We start from the raw sequence: 13,274 nt of genomic DNA on the forward strand, positions 1-13,274 counted from the left end.
CGAGCTAAGGGAGCAGGGAAGACGCTCCAAGCTGAGGGCACTGGCCAGCAAGGCTCCCCCAGCACCGAACACCTACGCGGTCCAGAGACCCTCGCACCTGCGAACCCCGAACTCCAGCGGTTTAACGGGCGCAACCCACCATTCCGTTTCCCGGCCGCAGCTGGCCCCGCCCTGGACACGGCCATTGTTATTTTGGCCACTCGGGGCAACTGGGGCACCCCCTTACCCCAGGGGGCCTCGGCCCCGCCCCTCGACGGTAAGATGGGCTCTATCCAATCGGCGCCCGCCGCTTAATCCCGTCCGCTGAAGCCCCACCCCCTCCCGTCGCCCTGGCCGCTTCCGCGGGGCTGGCTCAGAGCCCTCTGCGCGCCCACGAAGTCCGGGCGCCCCGACCCTGCCGTCCCCGGAGGTCTCCGCCCGCCGCCTTCCGTAGCCACGCGCCTGGATTTGCCAGCTCGGGAGCCTGAGTCTCCTCTCTCAGGAGCTTCGTGACCGGGATCCCTGCCTTCAGCGCTACCGACCAGCCCTCGCTGTCCAGGACCTCGGATTCGTGGGTTCCCGCCTCCAGGATCCGCCTGTCCCGGATCTTGCAGTCCGTCGGCTGCTTGAACGCCCGCAGCCTTCCGGAGCGAGGAGCCCCGCTCAGCTTCCAGCCCGAGCGACTACCGAATCTCCCCACTTCTTGGGCGCACCCGACCTCTCCTCCCACCCCTCACCCCCCCACCCCCAGCCCTCTTGATCGGAGCCGTCTCGCGCCCCAGCCTCAGCCTCTGGCGCGGACCGTCCCTCCAGCTCCCTGGGGCTGTAAAGTTCCAGTTCCCGTGCGCCCGCTGGCCGAACTGCACTCTCGGGGCCCAGGGACGTCGCCGGGGGCAGGACGCCCCGTGCGCTTGCAGCTTCCAGGCGCCAAGGAAGCCTTCCACCTCGGGTGCGCCTCCCTCCCCCCACACCATGGTGACTGATCTCCCCAAGGTCGACCCCAAGATATGCACCGCGGCCGAGCCCGCCGCCAACGGGGTCTCGGCGCGCGTGACGGTGGAGCAGGAGGAGGAGGGCGGCGGGGACGGCGCGGGCGCCCGTTTGCGCCGCTGCCTGCGCGCCAATCTGCTGGTGTTGCTGACCGTGGCGGCAGTGGTGGCGGGCGTGGTGCTGGGTTTGGTGGTGCTGGAGAGCCGCGGCGGCGCGGCGCTGGACCCCGCAAGCCTGGAAGCCTTCTCCTTCCCCGGCGAGCTGCTGCTGCGCATGCTGAAGATGATCATCCTCCCGCTGGTGGTGTGCAGCCTGGTGGGCGGCGCCGCCAGCCTGGACCCCAGCGCGCTCGGCCGTCTGGGAGCCTGGGCACTGCTCTTCTTCATGGTGACCACGCTGCTGGCCTCGGCGCTCGGAGTGGGCCTGGCGCTGGCGCTGCAGCCTGGAGCCGGCTACGCGGTCACCAATACCTCGGTGGGCGCCCTGGGGTCTGAGCCCGAGGCCCCCAGCAAGGAAGTGGTCGATTCGTTCCTGGATCTTGTGAGGTCAGAACCCAGTTCTCACCGTCCCCCCCCCCAAAAAAGAAAACAAAAAAATCCCCCCCCCCCGGAGGGGAGGAGGGAACGGTGGGGTGGGGGTGGGTTGCCCTGGCCACGTGGACCGATCACTAGAGGGCTGAGTAGAGAAGGCTCCGCAAGGGGTGGCTCAGGGACTTCTAGATAATGACTTGGAGGACAGCATGTGGGGGCCTGGGCGCCCCTGGAGGATGAGAAGAGGGTCCATTGATCCCACTGGACCCTCTCCCAGTCCCGGCGCCACGCGGCACCTGGCCCCAGCCAGCCGTTCTGAGGCTTGCTTTCTTCTGGCCTGGGAGGCCCTGACCCCCCATTTCTGCTTCTGGTGAGTTCTGATTCCTTTTCTGCTTCCTGCCCCTCACTGACAGACCCCTAATACATGTACACGTGTGCAGGCACACATACAGCTGCCCACGAAGTGACCTGTTAGAAAGGGGGCAGATTCTTTCCTTCCTTCTGTGGAGATTCCCCCACCCCCAGGCCCTCACCACGTTTTCTGCTTGCCCCGCTTTGAAGGGGAGGGTCAATTTCCCTGGTCCCTGTGACCTTGCCTTTGGGGCTTCCGCTGATTCAGTGCCCCCAAATTATGGGGGAGGAAATAATGAGTCACAGACCAGACCCAGTTCCCCCAAGCCTTTGGGGGCATCCCTCGGAGATGATGGGGGTGGGAGGGTAGTTTCCAGGAGCAGGGGGTGGGCACCTCCTGGCGGGTGGAGATTAGCCAGGACTCAGCCCAGCCCTGGGCTGGCAGGGCGGGCACACCCAGCCCTATGCTGTCTGTTCCCCACCTGTGGAATTAATGTAACCCACACTTGCCCGCCCCTGAGACTGAGCTGGAGCCACTCAGGGACAAACAGGTCATTTATTTAGTTAGTTTTGGGGTTTTGAGAGGGCACACCTCGTGGTGCTGTGCTGGGAATCATATCCAGGCTTCATCAATGCCACGACTTGTGCTCAGCCCCTGGGAGCCCCGGAGCCACGCAATTTAGTTTATTTCTTTTTGGTCTTGTGGAGGCCACACCCGGTAGTGCTCAGGCTTACTCCTGGCTCCGCACTCAGGAATCACTCCTGGTGGTGCTTGGGGGAAGTATGGGATGCCGAGGATTGAACCCGGGTCAGCTGCGACAAGGCAAGCGTCCTCCCAGCTGTCCTATTGCTCCAGCACCTGTCGCACAATTTTAGATCCAGCTGGACACAGACACGCGCCCCAAGTGCCATAGCACCCAATGGCACCGTCACTTTGCACCACCAGGTACACAGAAGCCCACTAAGACGCACTGACCTTTGTTATGGTCATTCCCGGACAGCCACACACCGTGCGCAGCCCACCCTGGGCTCCAGAGCTCACTGCCTGCCCAACCCTGGCCCCGAGTGGCATGGACAGAACATATGGGGCCAGAGCAGTGAGGAGGGGGCGCCTCGGGGTCTTGGGGAGGGGCCAGCTGTCAGGCTTCAAAACCCTGAAACTGCTGGAAACACAAGCCTTTTCCTCCCTGCCTGTGCTTCATTTTCCTTTTCTTTAAGATGGGGGTGGGGTGAGGAGGGATGCAAGGGAGTCCTTCCCATTGCAACTGTTCTGACTCCCCCCACCTCTTGAAGCCCCCCACCCCCACCCCTACCCCCCCCCTTGTAGCCCGCAGGAAGTGGCTGATGCAAGAGGCCCTGGGGATTAGGTTTGCTGTTGGGGGTGGAGCTTGCGGGACCCAGAGTCCTCACCCCCAACACACCAGCCCGACCAGACCAGACACTCCCCACAACCTTGCAAGAGGGGTGCAGGGCCTCACAGCCGCATGTCTGAGCCAAGCATGAGCGGAAGGGTACAAACCAGCTTTCACATGTCCCCAGCCCAGAGCCCGCCCCCACTGTACCCCTGTAGTGTCTAATCGCCCCTCTTGTATTTATCTGCAGAAATATCTTCCCTTCCAACCTGGTGTCTGCGACCTTCCGCTCAGTGAGTCCTGGGATGTCCTGGGATGGGGGGCCTGGAAGGACACTGGGGGCCTCATGGGGGGCAGTTCCTGGAAAAAACTCACCAAAAGTGCCACACTCGTGCATGTCCAGGCCGAGGGACAGGGTGCCAGGGGATCTCAGGGCTCAGCCATGCCCCATGTGGACAAAAAGATGGGTTCCATGGGCCCACCCTTCCCCACATACACACCTTCGTTTCTAGTTCTTGCTGTGTGACACTGAGCAGGTGTCTTGGCCTCTCTGAGTCTCAAGCACGCCTCTGGAGAGTGGGGGGTAGTGGCGGTGCTGTCAGTGCAACCACAGTGGGGACTTCCTGGAGGATGGTACAAGCATGCCTGCCATAGGCATGGTGGTTTGTGCGCTGCTGGTGCCCATCTGAAGGTTCGATGAGACTGACATGTCTCCCTCTTCTCCCTCCAGTATTCTACCTCCTATGTGCCCCAAAACATCAGTGGAAACTTGGTGAAGGTAAGCAGGGGTGCGGCAGTGGACCCCCTTTTTGGCCCTTCGGGTGGTTTTTCCATTCTGTCCCGCCACTCCCCCCACCCCTTTTGTCTGTTTTCTTGGTATTTCTGCCAGTTAGTGTCTGATTCAATTTTAACTTGGAAGTTCAGGGCTGGGATGATAGTTCAGTGGGGAGGGTGCTTGCCTCGTACGCAGCTAACCTGGGTTTGATCCCCAGCACCCCATATGGTCCCCCCAAGCCTTACTAGGAGTCAGCCCTGAGCAGCAATAGGTGTGCCCCCCCCCAAGTAAAAGAGCGAAAATCTTAGCTTCTTTCTTTTTTTGGGGGTGGGGTAGAGGGGTTCATACTCAGCAGTGCTCAGAGGTTAGTCCTGGCTTTGCACTCAGATCACTCCTGTCTGTGCCCAGGGGACCCTATGAGATACTGAGGATCGAACCCGGGTCAGCTGTGTGCAGGGCAAATGCCCTCCCCCGCTGTCCTATGGCTCTGGCCCGGGTTGTATTTTTTTCCCTGCCTTTCTGGACACCTCCATTCTGTGTCCTCTTCTCCCTCCCTGCTGCCCCGTTCTGGCTGGCCCAGGCCCCCACTGATCCTTTCCTCTCCCGCCCCTCTTCCCCTCCACCCGCTTTGGAGTTTTGCCTCACTCTAAGCAGTGCTGGGGCTTCAATCCAGGGCTGCCTCAGGCCAAGTGTGTGCTGTGGCCTCTGGCCCCACACCCCGACAGTCTGTAGCACTCTCCTCAGACCTGCCCCACCCCCCCAAGTGTGGCCTGCAAGAGATGCCCCAGGCTCCTCACCAGTGCTCCCCTGTCCTGTGCCTCTGTGCCGCTCTTCCCACTCCAGCCACTGTGAATTTCCTTTTTTGTATTGTTTTGTTTTGTTTTGACCGGCAATGCTTAAAAACTACCCCTGGTGAGGCTGAAACGATAGAATAGCGAGTAGGGCATTTGCCTTGCATGCGATCGACCTGGGTTTGATTCCCAGCATCCCATATGGTCCCCTGAGCACTGCCAGGAGTAATTTCTGAGTGGAGAGCCAGGAGTAACCCCTGTGCATTGCTGGATATGCACCAAAAAGAAAAAAAATACGCCTGGCTCTGTGGTTGGGGATCACTCTAAGAGGGGCTCAGGGGAGCCGTATAGGGTGCCAAGGACTGAACCCAGGTTGGCCATGTGCAAGTCCAGTGGGTTTCTTCCTGCTTTTGAATGTCCATATTCCTTAGTATCTAGACTGGTGCATGATATTTTCTTTCTAGAACTTTCTTCTAGCCCCTTCCTCCAGGTAGCCCTCTCTGGTTTCACTGCTCTCAACCTCAGCAACCCATCGCCCCCCTGTTTATCCCCCCAATCCCCTGCATTACTGCCCCTCATTCCACCCCAACCCATTCTTGGGCCATCCCTGATGATGGGGTGTCTTTTCCTGTCCCTGGGCCAGGAGTCTTGGGAGAGAAGACGCCTTCTCCCGTCAGCAGTGTCCAGGAGCAGACCCCCAAGAATTGTGCTGGTGGCTGGAGCATGGCCCCCTCAGTCCCTGTCTTGTTTCTTGCCCAAAGGTGCCCACAGGGAAGGAGGTGGAAGGCATGAATATCCTGGGTCTGGTGGTGTTTTCCATCGTCTTTGGGGTGGCCCTGCGGAAACTGGGACCTGACGGGGAACTGCTTATCAGCTTCTTCAACTCCTTCAATGATGCCACCATGGTGCTGGTTTCCTGGATCATGTGGTAGGTGGTGCCTGGGGGGTGGCTGCTGGGTGGTCCGGCTTTGTGTCTTTGGACCAGTGTCTTACCCTCTCTGGTCTTCCGTGTCTTTATTGATAAAGTGGAGGGAAGGCTGTGTTCCCTGAGAGCTGACACTGGTACAGGCATCTCCTCCCTTTTATCTTAAGGAGATGTGTTTGGGACCCACTCAGTGCTGCTCAGGTCTTCCTTCTGGCTCTGCAACTCAGGGCTCAGCCTGTCAGGGCCCAGGGGACCCTATCGGGTGTCAAAAATCAAACCGGGGTTGGCTGCATGCAAGCAAGCACCTTCCCACTGTGCTATTGCTCCAGCCTACAGGCACCTTCTTTTATTTTTTTCTTTTCTTTTTGGGTCACGCCCGGCTTTGTACAGGGGTTACTCTGACTCTGCATTCAGAAATTACTTCTGGCAGTGCTCAGGGGACCATATGGGATGCTGGGAATTGAACCCAGGTTGGCCGCAAACAAGGCAAACGCCCTACCCGCTGTGCTATTGCTCCAGCCCTACAGGCACCTTCTTGATCTTACTGGGAGGTAATGGAAAGGGTCCCCAGCCGTGGAGCTTAACACTCGCCCGAGTTTCAGAGGTTGACTTATTTATTTAAAACATTTTTTGGTTTTGTTTTGGGGACCATACCCGGTGATGCTTAGGGGTCACTCCTGGCTCTGCACTCAGGGATCACTCTTGGTGAGGCTCAGGGGGCCCTATGGGATGCCAGGGATCAAACCTAGGTTGGCCGCTGGCAAGGCAGGTATCCTCTCTGCCAGGCTATCTCTCCAGCCTCCAGAGAGTTCTATATTTTCAGGGCATCCCACACTCAGCTCAGGGGGCCTAGTTCCTGGTAACTTTTGGCCTGTGGATCTGAAGATACGGCACTTGGACCCAGCAAATCTGGGGGCACCAGTGGTCCAGGGGATGGGGAGTGGAAAGATCTCCATCTAGTTTGGGGATCCAACTCGGAGCCTAGTGTTGGCTTGCATGTGCTCCAGCCTTTTGCCCTCTTCCCTAAATTTCTAGTGTCAGAGGTTTCAGTGGCATCAGAGACTGGTCTTTGTGTTAAACACGGTCTAAACCAGTGCCCACTGGGCTGGGGAGGTCACCGGCAGGATGAACTTGTACCTGTGTGTATAAAACCCTGGGTTTGAGCACCGACTCCCTGCAGCAGCCCCTCACCCCCGGGGCAGAGCCCTGACAGAGAAAAGGTAGTGGAGTTGCAGATAACACACTTAGACAGCACCTGAAACAGTGCATGCGTTCCTTCCTGTTGGCCACAGTCAGCATCATTATGGCTTTTGATAATGATCCCAGAACATGAAGATAAAAACTCCCAAGGCCATTGATCTTCACTCTTGCTTCCTCGCTTGGTCCAGTTCCTCACAGGGATTCTCTGGATCTACGCTGCCAGGAACTCGGGGCATTTAATAAACCCCTTCTCCCCGGGAGCTGGAGTTATAGGACAGAGGGGAGGGTACTTGCTTTCCATGTGGCCGACCTGGGTTTGAGGCCCGGCCGCCAGGAAGGTCACTTGAGCCCATGAGAGCCAGAAGTGAGTCCTGAACATGACCGCGTGTGGCCCCAAAACAATAGAAATAAGACCATGTCCTTGTAGGAGAGGCAGAGGCAGTAAGGGAAAGGGTCCTCATTGCCCCTGCTGGCCACTTTCTGGGTGCCGTAGGATCAGTTACTCAGCCCTGTCTCTGCTTCCCCATCTGGAAAATGGGTTGGTGGTCCCAGGCACCAATGAGTTAATGTGTGAGATGTTTTCAGGACAGTGGCCGACCTGTAACTTGCACACAGCTGACACTAGCTAATATTTACCCAGGACTTGGCTGTCTAACTTTGGGGCACACCTTACCAGCTAGGACTTGGCGTCTGGCCAGGGCTCACCGCCCAGGTGTCTGGAAAATGGCGTTTTCCTTCTGGGAATTAAGACAAAAATAAGGTTTGGGAAACACCCGGGTGTAGCGCTTAATCTGGTAGGTAATCTGGTGTGGGGGTGCACAAGCTCCCCACACCCCTTCAGCTCCCCTCAGGGAAAAGAGAGGGTGCTGGTAAAGCCCAGCCCAGGTCTAAATTGTGTACAGAGCGATTTCCACTGTGTTCTGCACGCATCATATTTCACCCTCCCAAGATTCTTGGGGTGTGTGTGTGGGGGGGCACAAGGTTACAGTTTGACATCTATTATGAGCTTGTGGTTAAGGCAACAATCTCAGCCCCAAACCCTTGGGAGTGGAGCCCTGGGGGGGGCGGGGGAGGCTTCAGCCAGGTGATGGTGCTGCTGCCAGAGGGGTGGGTACCTCATAAACAGTCAACCCCCTCCCCCCCACACACACCCCTGTCACTGGGCCACACAACACCGGGAGAGAATTTTTGGTTGAAACCACGCGGATGGGAGCCACAGACTCAGAAGAGGGAAAGTCTGCTAGCATGGTGGATGGCTCTATTTTGGGGGTGTCTCACCTCCAGATGGCCCCAATTTCTCTGACCTCCTGTACCGCTCCCCCACTCTGCAACCCTCACAGCTCTCTAGGGGAGGTGCTGGGGGTGGTGTCAGTTCAGTGGCTGGGCTGGGCTCAGTGGCTTTGCTTGTGGGAGGTCCAGGTTCCTTCCCGGGCTACAAAGCGGGGCAGGAAGGTGCCTCTGTGGACGGACAACTGCCCAGAATTGCCCCGGGGCTGGGGTCATGGCCGGGGCATGGCCTCGCGCTCAGTGCCAGGCAGCCTTCTCTCTTCTCTTCCCTAGGTATGCACCGTTGGGCATCCTGTTCCTGGTGGCCAGCAAGATCCTGGAGAGCGGGGACGTGAGGGAACTGTTCGCCAGCCTGGGCAAATACATCCTGTGCTGCCTGCTGGGCCACGCCATCCACGGGCTGGTTGTGTTGCCGCTCATCTACTTCCTCTTCACTCGCAAAAACCCCTACCGCTTCCTCTGGGGCATCGTCTCGGCGCTAGCCACCGCCTTTGGGACGTCTTCCAGGTGCGGCTGACTCTCCTAGTCCCCAGCCCCGCCCACAATTTTCTGTTTGGGGGCCTTGGGTGTGGGGAATCTGCCGCTCTAGGCCTCTTCTTTCACCCCCACGTCTGGCCCCGGGGCCACTGTTTCCCCAAAGCCCCTTCTGCCCCCGCAGTTCTCTAGTAGCTGCATCCTTCCCTTCTGGGTGTACCCTCCATCTCTGCTGGCCTGTGTGTTTGGAACTCAACTCCCCTTCAGCTGTATCCCCAGAAGCTTCTTGGGGATTCTTTTCTTTTCTTGGGATAATTCTTTTTCTTCTTTCTTTCTTTCTTTCTTTCTTTCTTTCTTTCTTTCTTTCTTTCTTCTCATTATTATTTTTTTAGCTTTGTAATTTTTTTTTGCTTTTTGGGTTGGCTGGAGCGACAGTGCAGTGGGTAGGGCGTTTGCTTTGCACGTGGCTGACCTGGGTTCGATTCCTCCGTTCCTCTCGGAGGGCCCAGCAAGCTACCGAGAATATCCCGCCCACATGGCAGAGCCTGGCAAGTTCCCAGTCGCCTATCGGATATGCCAAAAATAGTAACAAGTCTCACAATGGAGACGTTACTGGTGCCTGCTCCATGAACAACAGGAGGACATTTTGGGTCACACCCAGCGATGCACAGGGGTTACTCCTGGCACTGCACTCAGGAATCACTCCTGGTGGTGCTTGGGGGACCATATGGGATGCTGGGAATTGAACTTGGGTCAGCCACATGCAACGCAAATGCCCTACCCACTGTGCTATCACTCTAGCCCCAGGCTTCGTAATTCTTAGGTCAGAGATCTGATTTTGGGAAGCTCTGGGGTGGGGATGGATGGGGTATGTGTTCGTGAGCTCTTGCCATTATTCAGGGTTAAGTACAGGAAGGTTTTTTTTTTTTTTAAATTTTTTATTAGTGAAACACCATGAGGTACAGTTGTAGACTTACAAATTTTGTGCTTGGGTTTCAATTATACAAAGGCAGGCGGAGTTTCGCCCAGGATTGTTCTGGGGTCTCTTCCAGCTTGCTCTGGGCTCCAGCCCTCCACGCCATCTCCTGGGCCAGCCAGGCGTCTGCCCTCCACTTTTCAATGCCCGCGTTCTGCGGGGTCCGCAGAGCATTTTGCTGTTTGGCCTTGGGAACAGAGAAGGGTGGTGGAGGGGAGTGGGGTGGGACCGTGGGCGGGGCTTGGATTGTGGGCGGGGCCGTGTTCCAGCGGCCTTAAGTGGGCGTGGCCTGGGCAGTGGGTGCTAACCCCGCACGCTGCCCCCTCAGCTCCGCCACGCTGCCGCTGATGATGAAGTGCGTGGAGGAGAGGAATGGCGTCTCCAGGCACATCAGTCGCTTCATCCTGCCCATCGGTGCCACCGTCAACATGGATGGCGCTGCGCTCTTCCAGTGCGTGGCCGCGGTCTTCATCGCTCAGCTCAGCCATCGTTCCCTGGATTTCGTGAGCATCATCACCATCCTGTGAGTGCCCCCGGGGACCGGGACCCACCCTCCCCATCCACCGTAACCTCCTTTCTTGAACGTGGGTGACCTGCCGCCCCTCCTCCCCTAGGGTCACCGCCACTGCATCCAGCGTGGGTGCAGCGGGTATCCCGGCGGGAGGGGTGCTGACCCTGGCCATCATCCTGGAGGCTGTCAACCTGCCCGTGAACATCTCCCTGATCCTCGCTGTGGACTGGCTGGTGTAAGTGCGGGGCTGGGAGCACCGCGGGGCGCAGGAGAAGACAGGAAAGAGTTCTAGAGGAACCTGACTGCATGGAAACAGGAGAAAGTTCTTTTAGAAGAACCCCAGAAAGATAAAATACCCAAATGGTTAATAGAGTAGCATTTTCTGTTGGTGGGGCCACACCCTGCCGTGCTCAAGGACTGGGGGTGGGGGAACCCAGGACTTCACACATTCAAAGCTCATAGAATACACTTTTTAACTTGTGTGTGTGGGGGGGTGGTATCCCCCTTTGTAAAAAACATATCCCAAGTGAGCAATGGATAAAGAAATAGACTTCTACCAGTGCCAGAGAGATGATACACAGGTAGGGAGCTTGCCTTGTATGCAACTGACCCAGGTTCAACCTGAGCACCAAATATGGTTCCCAAGCCCTGCCAGGAGTGATCCCTGAGCACTGCCAGGTGTGACTGGAAAACAAAACAAGGGACTGAAGAGAGAGTCTAGTGGGTAGGCACTCCCATTGCACATAGTCAAACCGGGTTTTATTTCTTGCATCCCATATGGATCTGGAGATCTGCCAGGAAGTGATCCCTGAGCACTGAGCCTGGAGTAAGCTTTGTGTGGCCAAGAAACAAAAAGAGAGAAAGGAACTAGGGACTGGAGTGGTAGTACAGTGAGTAGAGTATTGCACGCGGCGTCTGACCCAGGTTCGATCCTCAGCATCCCATTTGGTCCTTCAAGCAAACACCAGGAGTAATTTCTGAGTGCAGAGCCAGAGTAACCCCTGAGCATGGGCGGATGTGACCCAAAAAGTTAAAAAAAAAAGTAGAGAAAAGAAATAGACGTCTCTCTGTGGATCCCTCAGGGAACCCACTAAATGAGAAGTCACATGCATCAGAAGGATCAGGGACCCTGCTACCCCATAGGAAACACCCAGCCCTGCACACCCAGGGACTGATGAGATGGTTCAACAGTGCAGGCTTTGCTTGGAGGAAGCCTGGGTTTTGAGCCGCAGCACCCATGGGACCCTGAGCACAGAGCCAGGAGTCCACAAAACCAAGTGTGGCCCCAAAGAAAAAGGGAAGAGAGAAAAAGAAAACTGGGTCAGGCACCGGAGCGATAGGGCGTTTGGGTAGGGCGTTTGCCTTGGGTCGACCGGGGTTCGATCCCTGGCATTCCATATGATTCCCCCAGCACTGCCAGGAGTAATTCCTGAGTGCAGAGCCAGGAGTAACCGCTGAGCATCGCTGGGTGTGACCCAAAAAGAAAAAAGAAGAAAAAAGAAAACTGGGTCGCAGAGTTCTGGAGGGGGCTGGGAGGATGGGTGCGTGGAGTGGGGTAGGCTGGAGGCCCACTCTGTCCCTGTTATTGCCCGCAGGGACCGGTCCTGCACTGTTCTCAACGTGGAGGGCGACGCCTTTGGAGCGGGTCTCCTGCAGAATTACGTGGATGGTTTGGAGAAGCCAAGCTCAGTGCCGGAACTACTCAACATGACGACGGAGCCGCCCCTCCGCCCCGAGGAGGGGAACCCCCTCCTCAGACACCGCCCGGGGCCTGCTGGGGATGCAGCCACCTGCGAGAAGGAATCGGTCATGTAGAGCCCAGGAGGCTTGCTGGAGAGGGTTGGAGAGACATGGGCCATGTCCTTGCCACACACTCCATGGAGCCGAGGCGCGCGAGCGCCCCCTGCTGCACAGCGGGGAGTCCACGGTCTGGCTGATGGGGTGTATGTGCCGTGTGTTTATGTGTGTGTGAGTATGTCCCTGCACCTTGATCTCTGTCCCCTCCCAGATCTTAGAAACAGCCGTAATGGAGCCTCCCAGCCTCAGGGGCCAGGACACATAAGGACTTGACGTTGGAGAGCAGGACACGGCTCCTATGTGGCCTGTCGGTGCCTGTGCCTGCATGTGTCCACATGCATGGGTGCATATGTGCATGAGTACGCATGCATGCGTGCACATGTGCGTGTTCATGCACATGTGTTCTGGGATTCCATAGTACAACTCCGCCTGCCCTCCAGCCCCTCTGTTGCCTCAGTCACAATCACTCCTGGGGACCAGGGTGGCATCCCTCCTGAAGACCACATTTAGCGTCAAAGGATGGGATCTTACTCGGAATTTGATGAAAAGCCGCAGCCACAAGGCCTGGTGAAAGCTCAAAGGGTCAGAGCACATGCCTAGCACACACCTGGTGCCAAATTCTTTCCCTGTCACCACATGCCCTCCTCCATTCCCTACATGAATCACGCTGGGGTGGCCCTGGTTTCCCTCGACTGTTCCTGGGCCTGAACTTTAGACCTTCTGGCCCCGTTTGACTGTGTATCACAAGAGTGATTTTCATCCCCCCCCCCCCAACTTGGTTTGAGAGCCCTCCCAACAAATAGAGGAATAAATCTCAAGATGAACTGGGCTTCATTGAAATAAAATCTCTGCTCAGCAGAAAACATAGTCAGAAATCATGGGGTCTCATGCTTGCTCAAAGCCAAGCAGGAGTGAGGAGGGTGTGTAGCCGCAGAAAGAGTGTGTGTGGCCTCAGGAACACGATCTGTTTATTTATTTATTTTTTTGGTGTGGGAACACACCTGGTGATTCTCAGGGGTTACTTGTGGCTCTGCATTCAGGAATCACTCCTGGTGGGGCTCAGGGACCATATGGGATGCTGCGGATTGAATGCAGGTTAGCTGCTCACAAGGCAAGCATCCTCCCTGCTGCACTACTGCTCCAGCCCCTCTGGACAGTGTTTTCTTTCTGGTGCCACATTTGGTGGTGCTTTGGGACTAGTCTCTGTGCCCAGGGGTCACTTCTTGCAGTTTGGAGACCCTTTTATGTTGCCCAGGATCAAACCAGGCTTGGTCAGCAAGTGCCTTACCTGCTGTGCTATCCCCCACAGCTTCTGGGCAGACCCCTAGCAAGTTGA

General features: G+C 57.2%; 1 protein-coding gene across 1 annotated transcript; it reads left to right on the forward strand.

Annotated features, from left to right (window-relative positions):
• Positions 1 to 757: 757 nt before the first annotated feature.
• On the forward strand, positions 758 to 12,750 carry SLC1A5 (solute carrier family 1 member 5). The gene is made up of 8 exons (XM_056137081.1): positions 758 to 1,514; positions 3,453 to 3,495; positions 3,933 to 3,980; positions 5,530 to 5,696; positions 8,454 to 8,687; positions 9,959 to 10,153; positions 10,245 to 10,376; positions 11,737 to 12,750. The coding sequence occupies exons 1-8, from the start codon at positions 952 to 954 to the stop codon at positions 11,954 to 11,956; spliced, it is 1,602 nt and encodes a 533-aa protein (XP_055993056.1). The 5' UTR covers positions 758 to 951; the 3' UTR covers positions 11,957 to 12,750.
• Positions 12,751 to 13,274: the final 524 nt, after the last annotated feature.

This window comes from Sorex fumeus, unplaced genomic scaffold, assembly GCF_029834395.1.
Source record: "Sorex fumeus unplaced genomic scaffold, SorFum_2.1 ptg000122l, whole genome shotgun sequence".
Taxonomy (NCBI): domain Eukaryota; kingdom Metazoa; phylum Chordata; class Mammalia; order Eulipotyphla; family Soricidae; genus Sorex; species Sorex fumeus.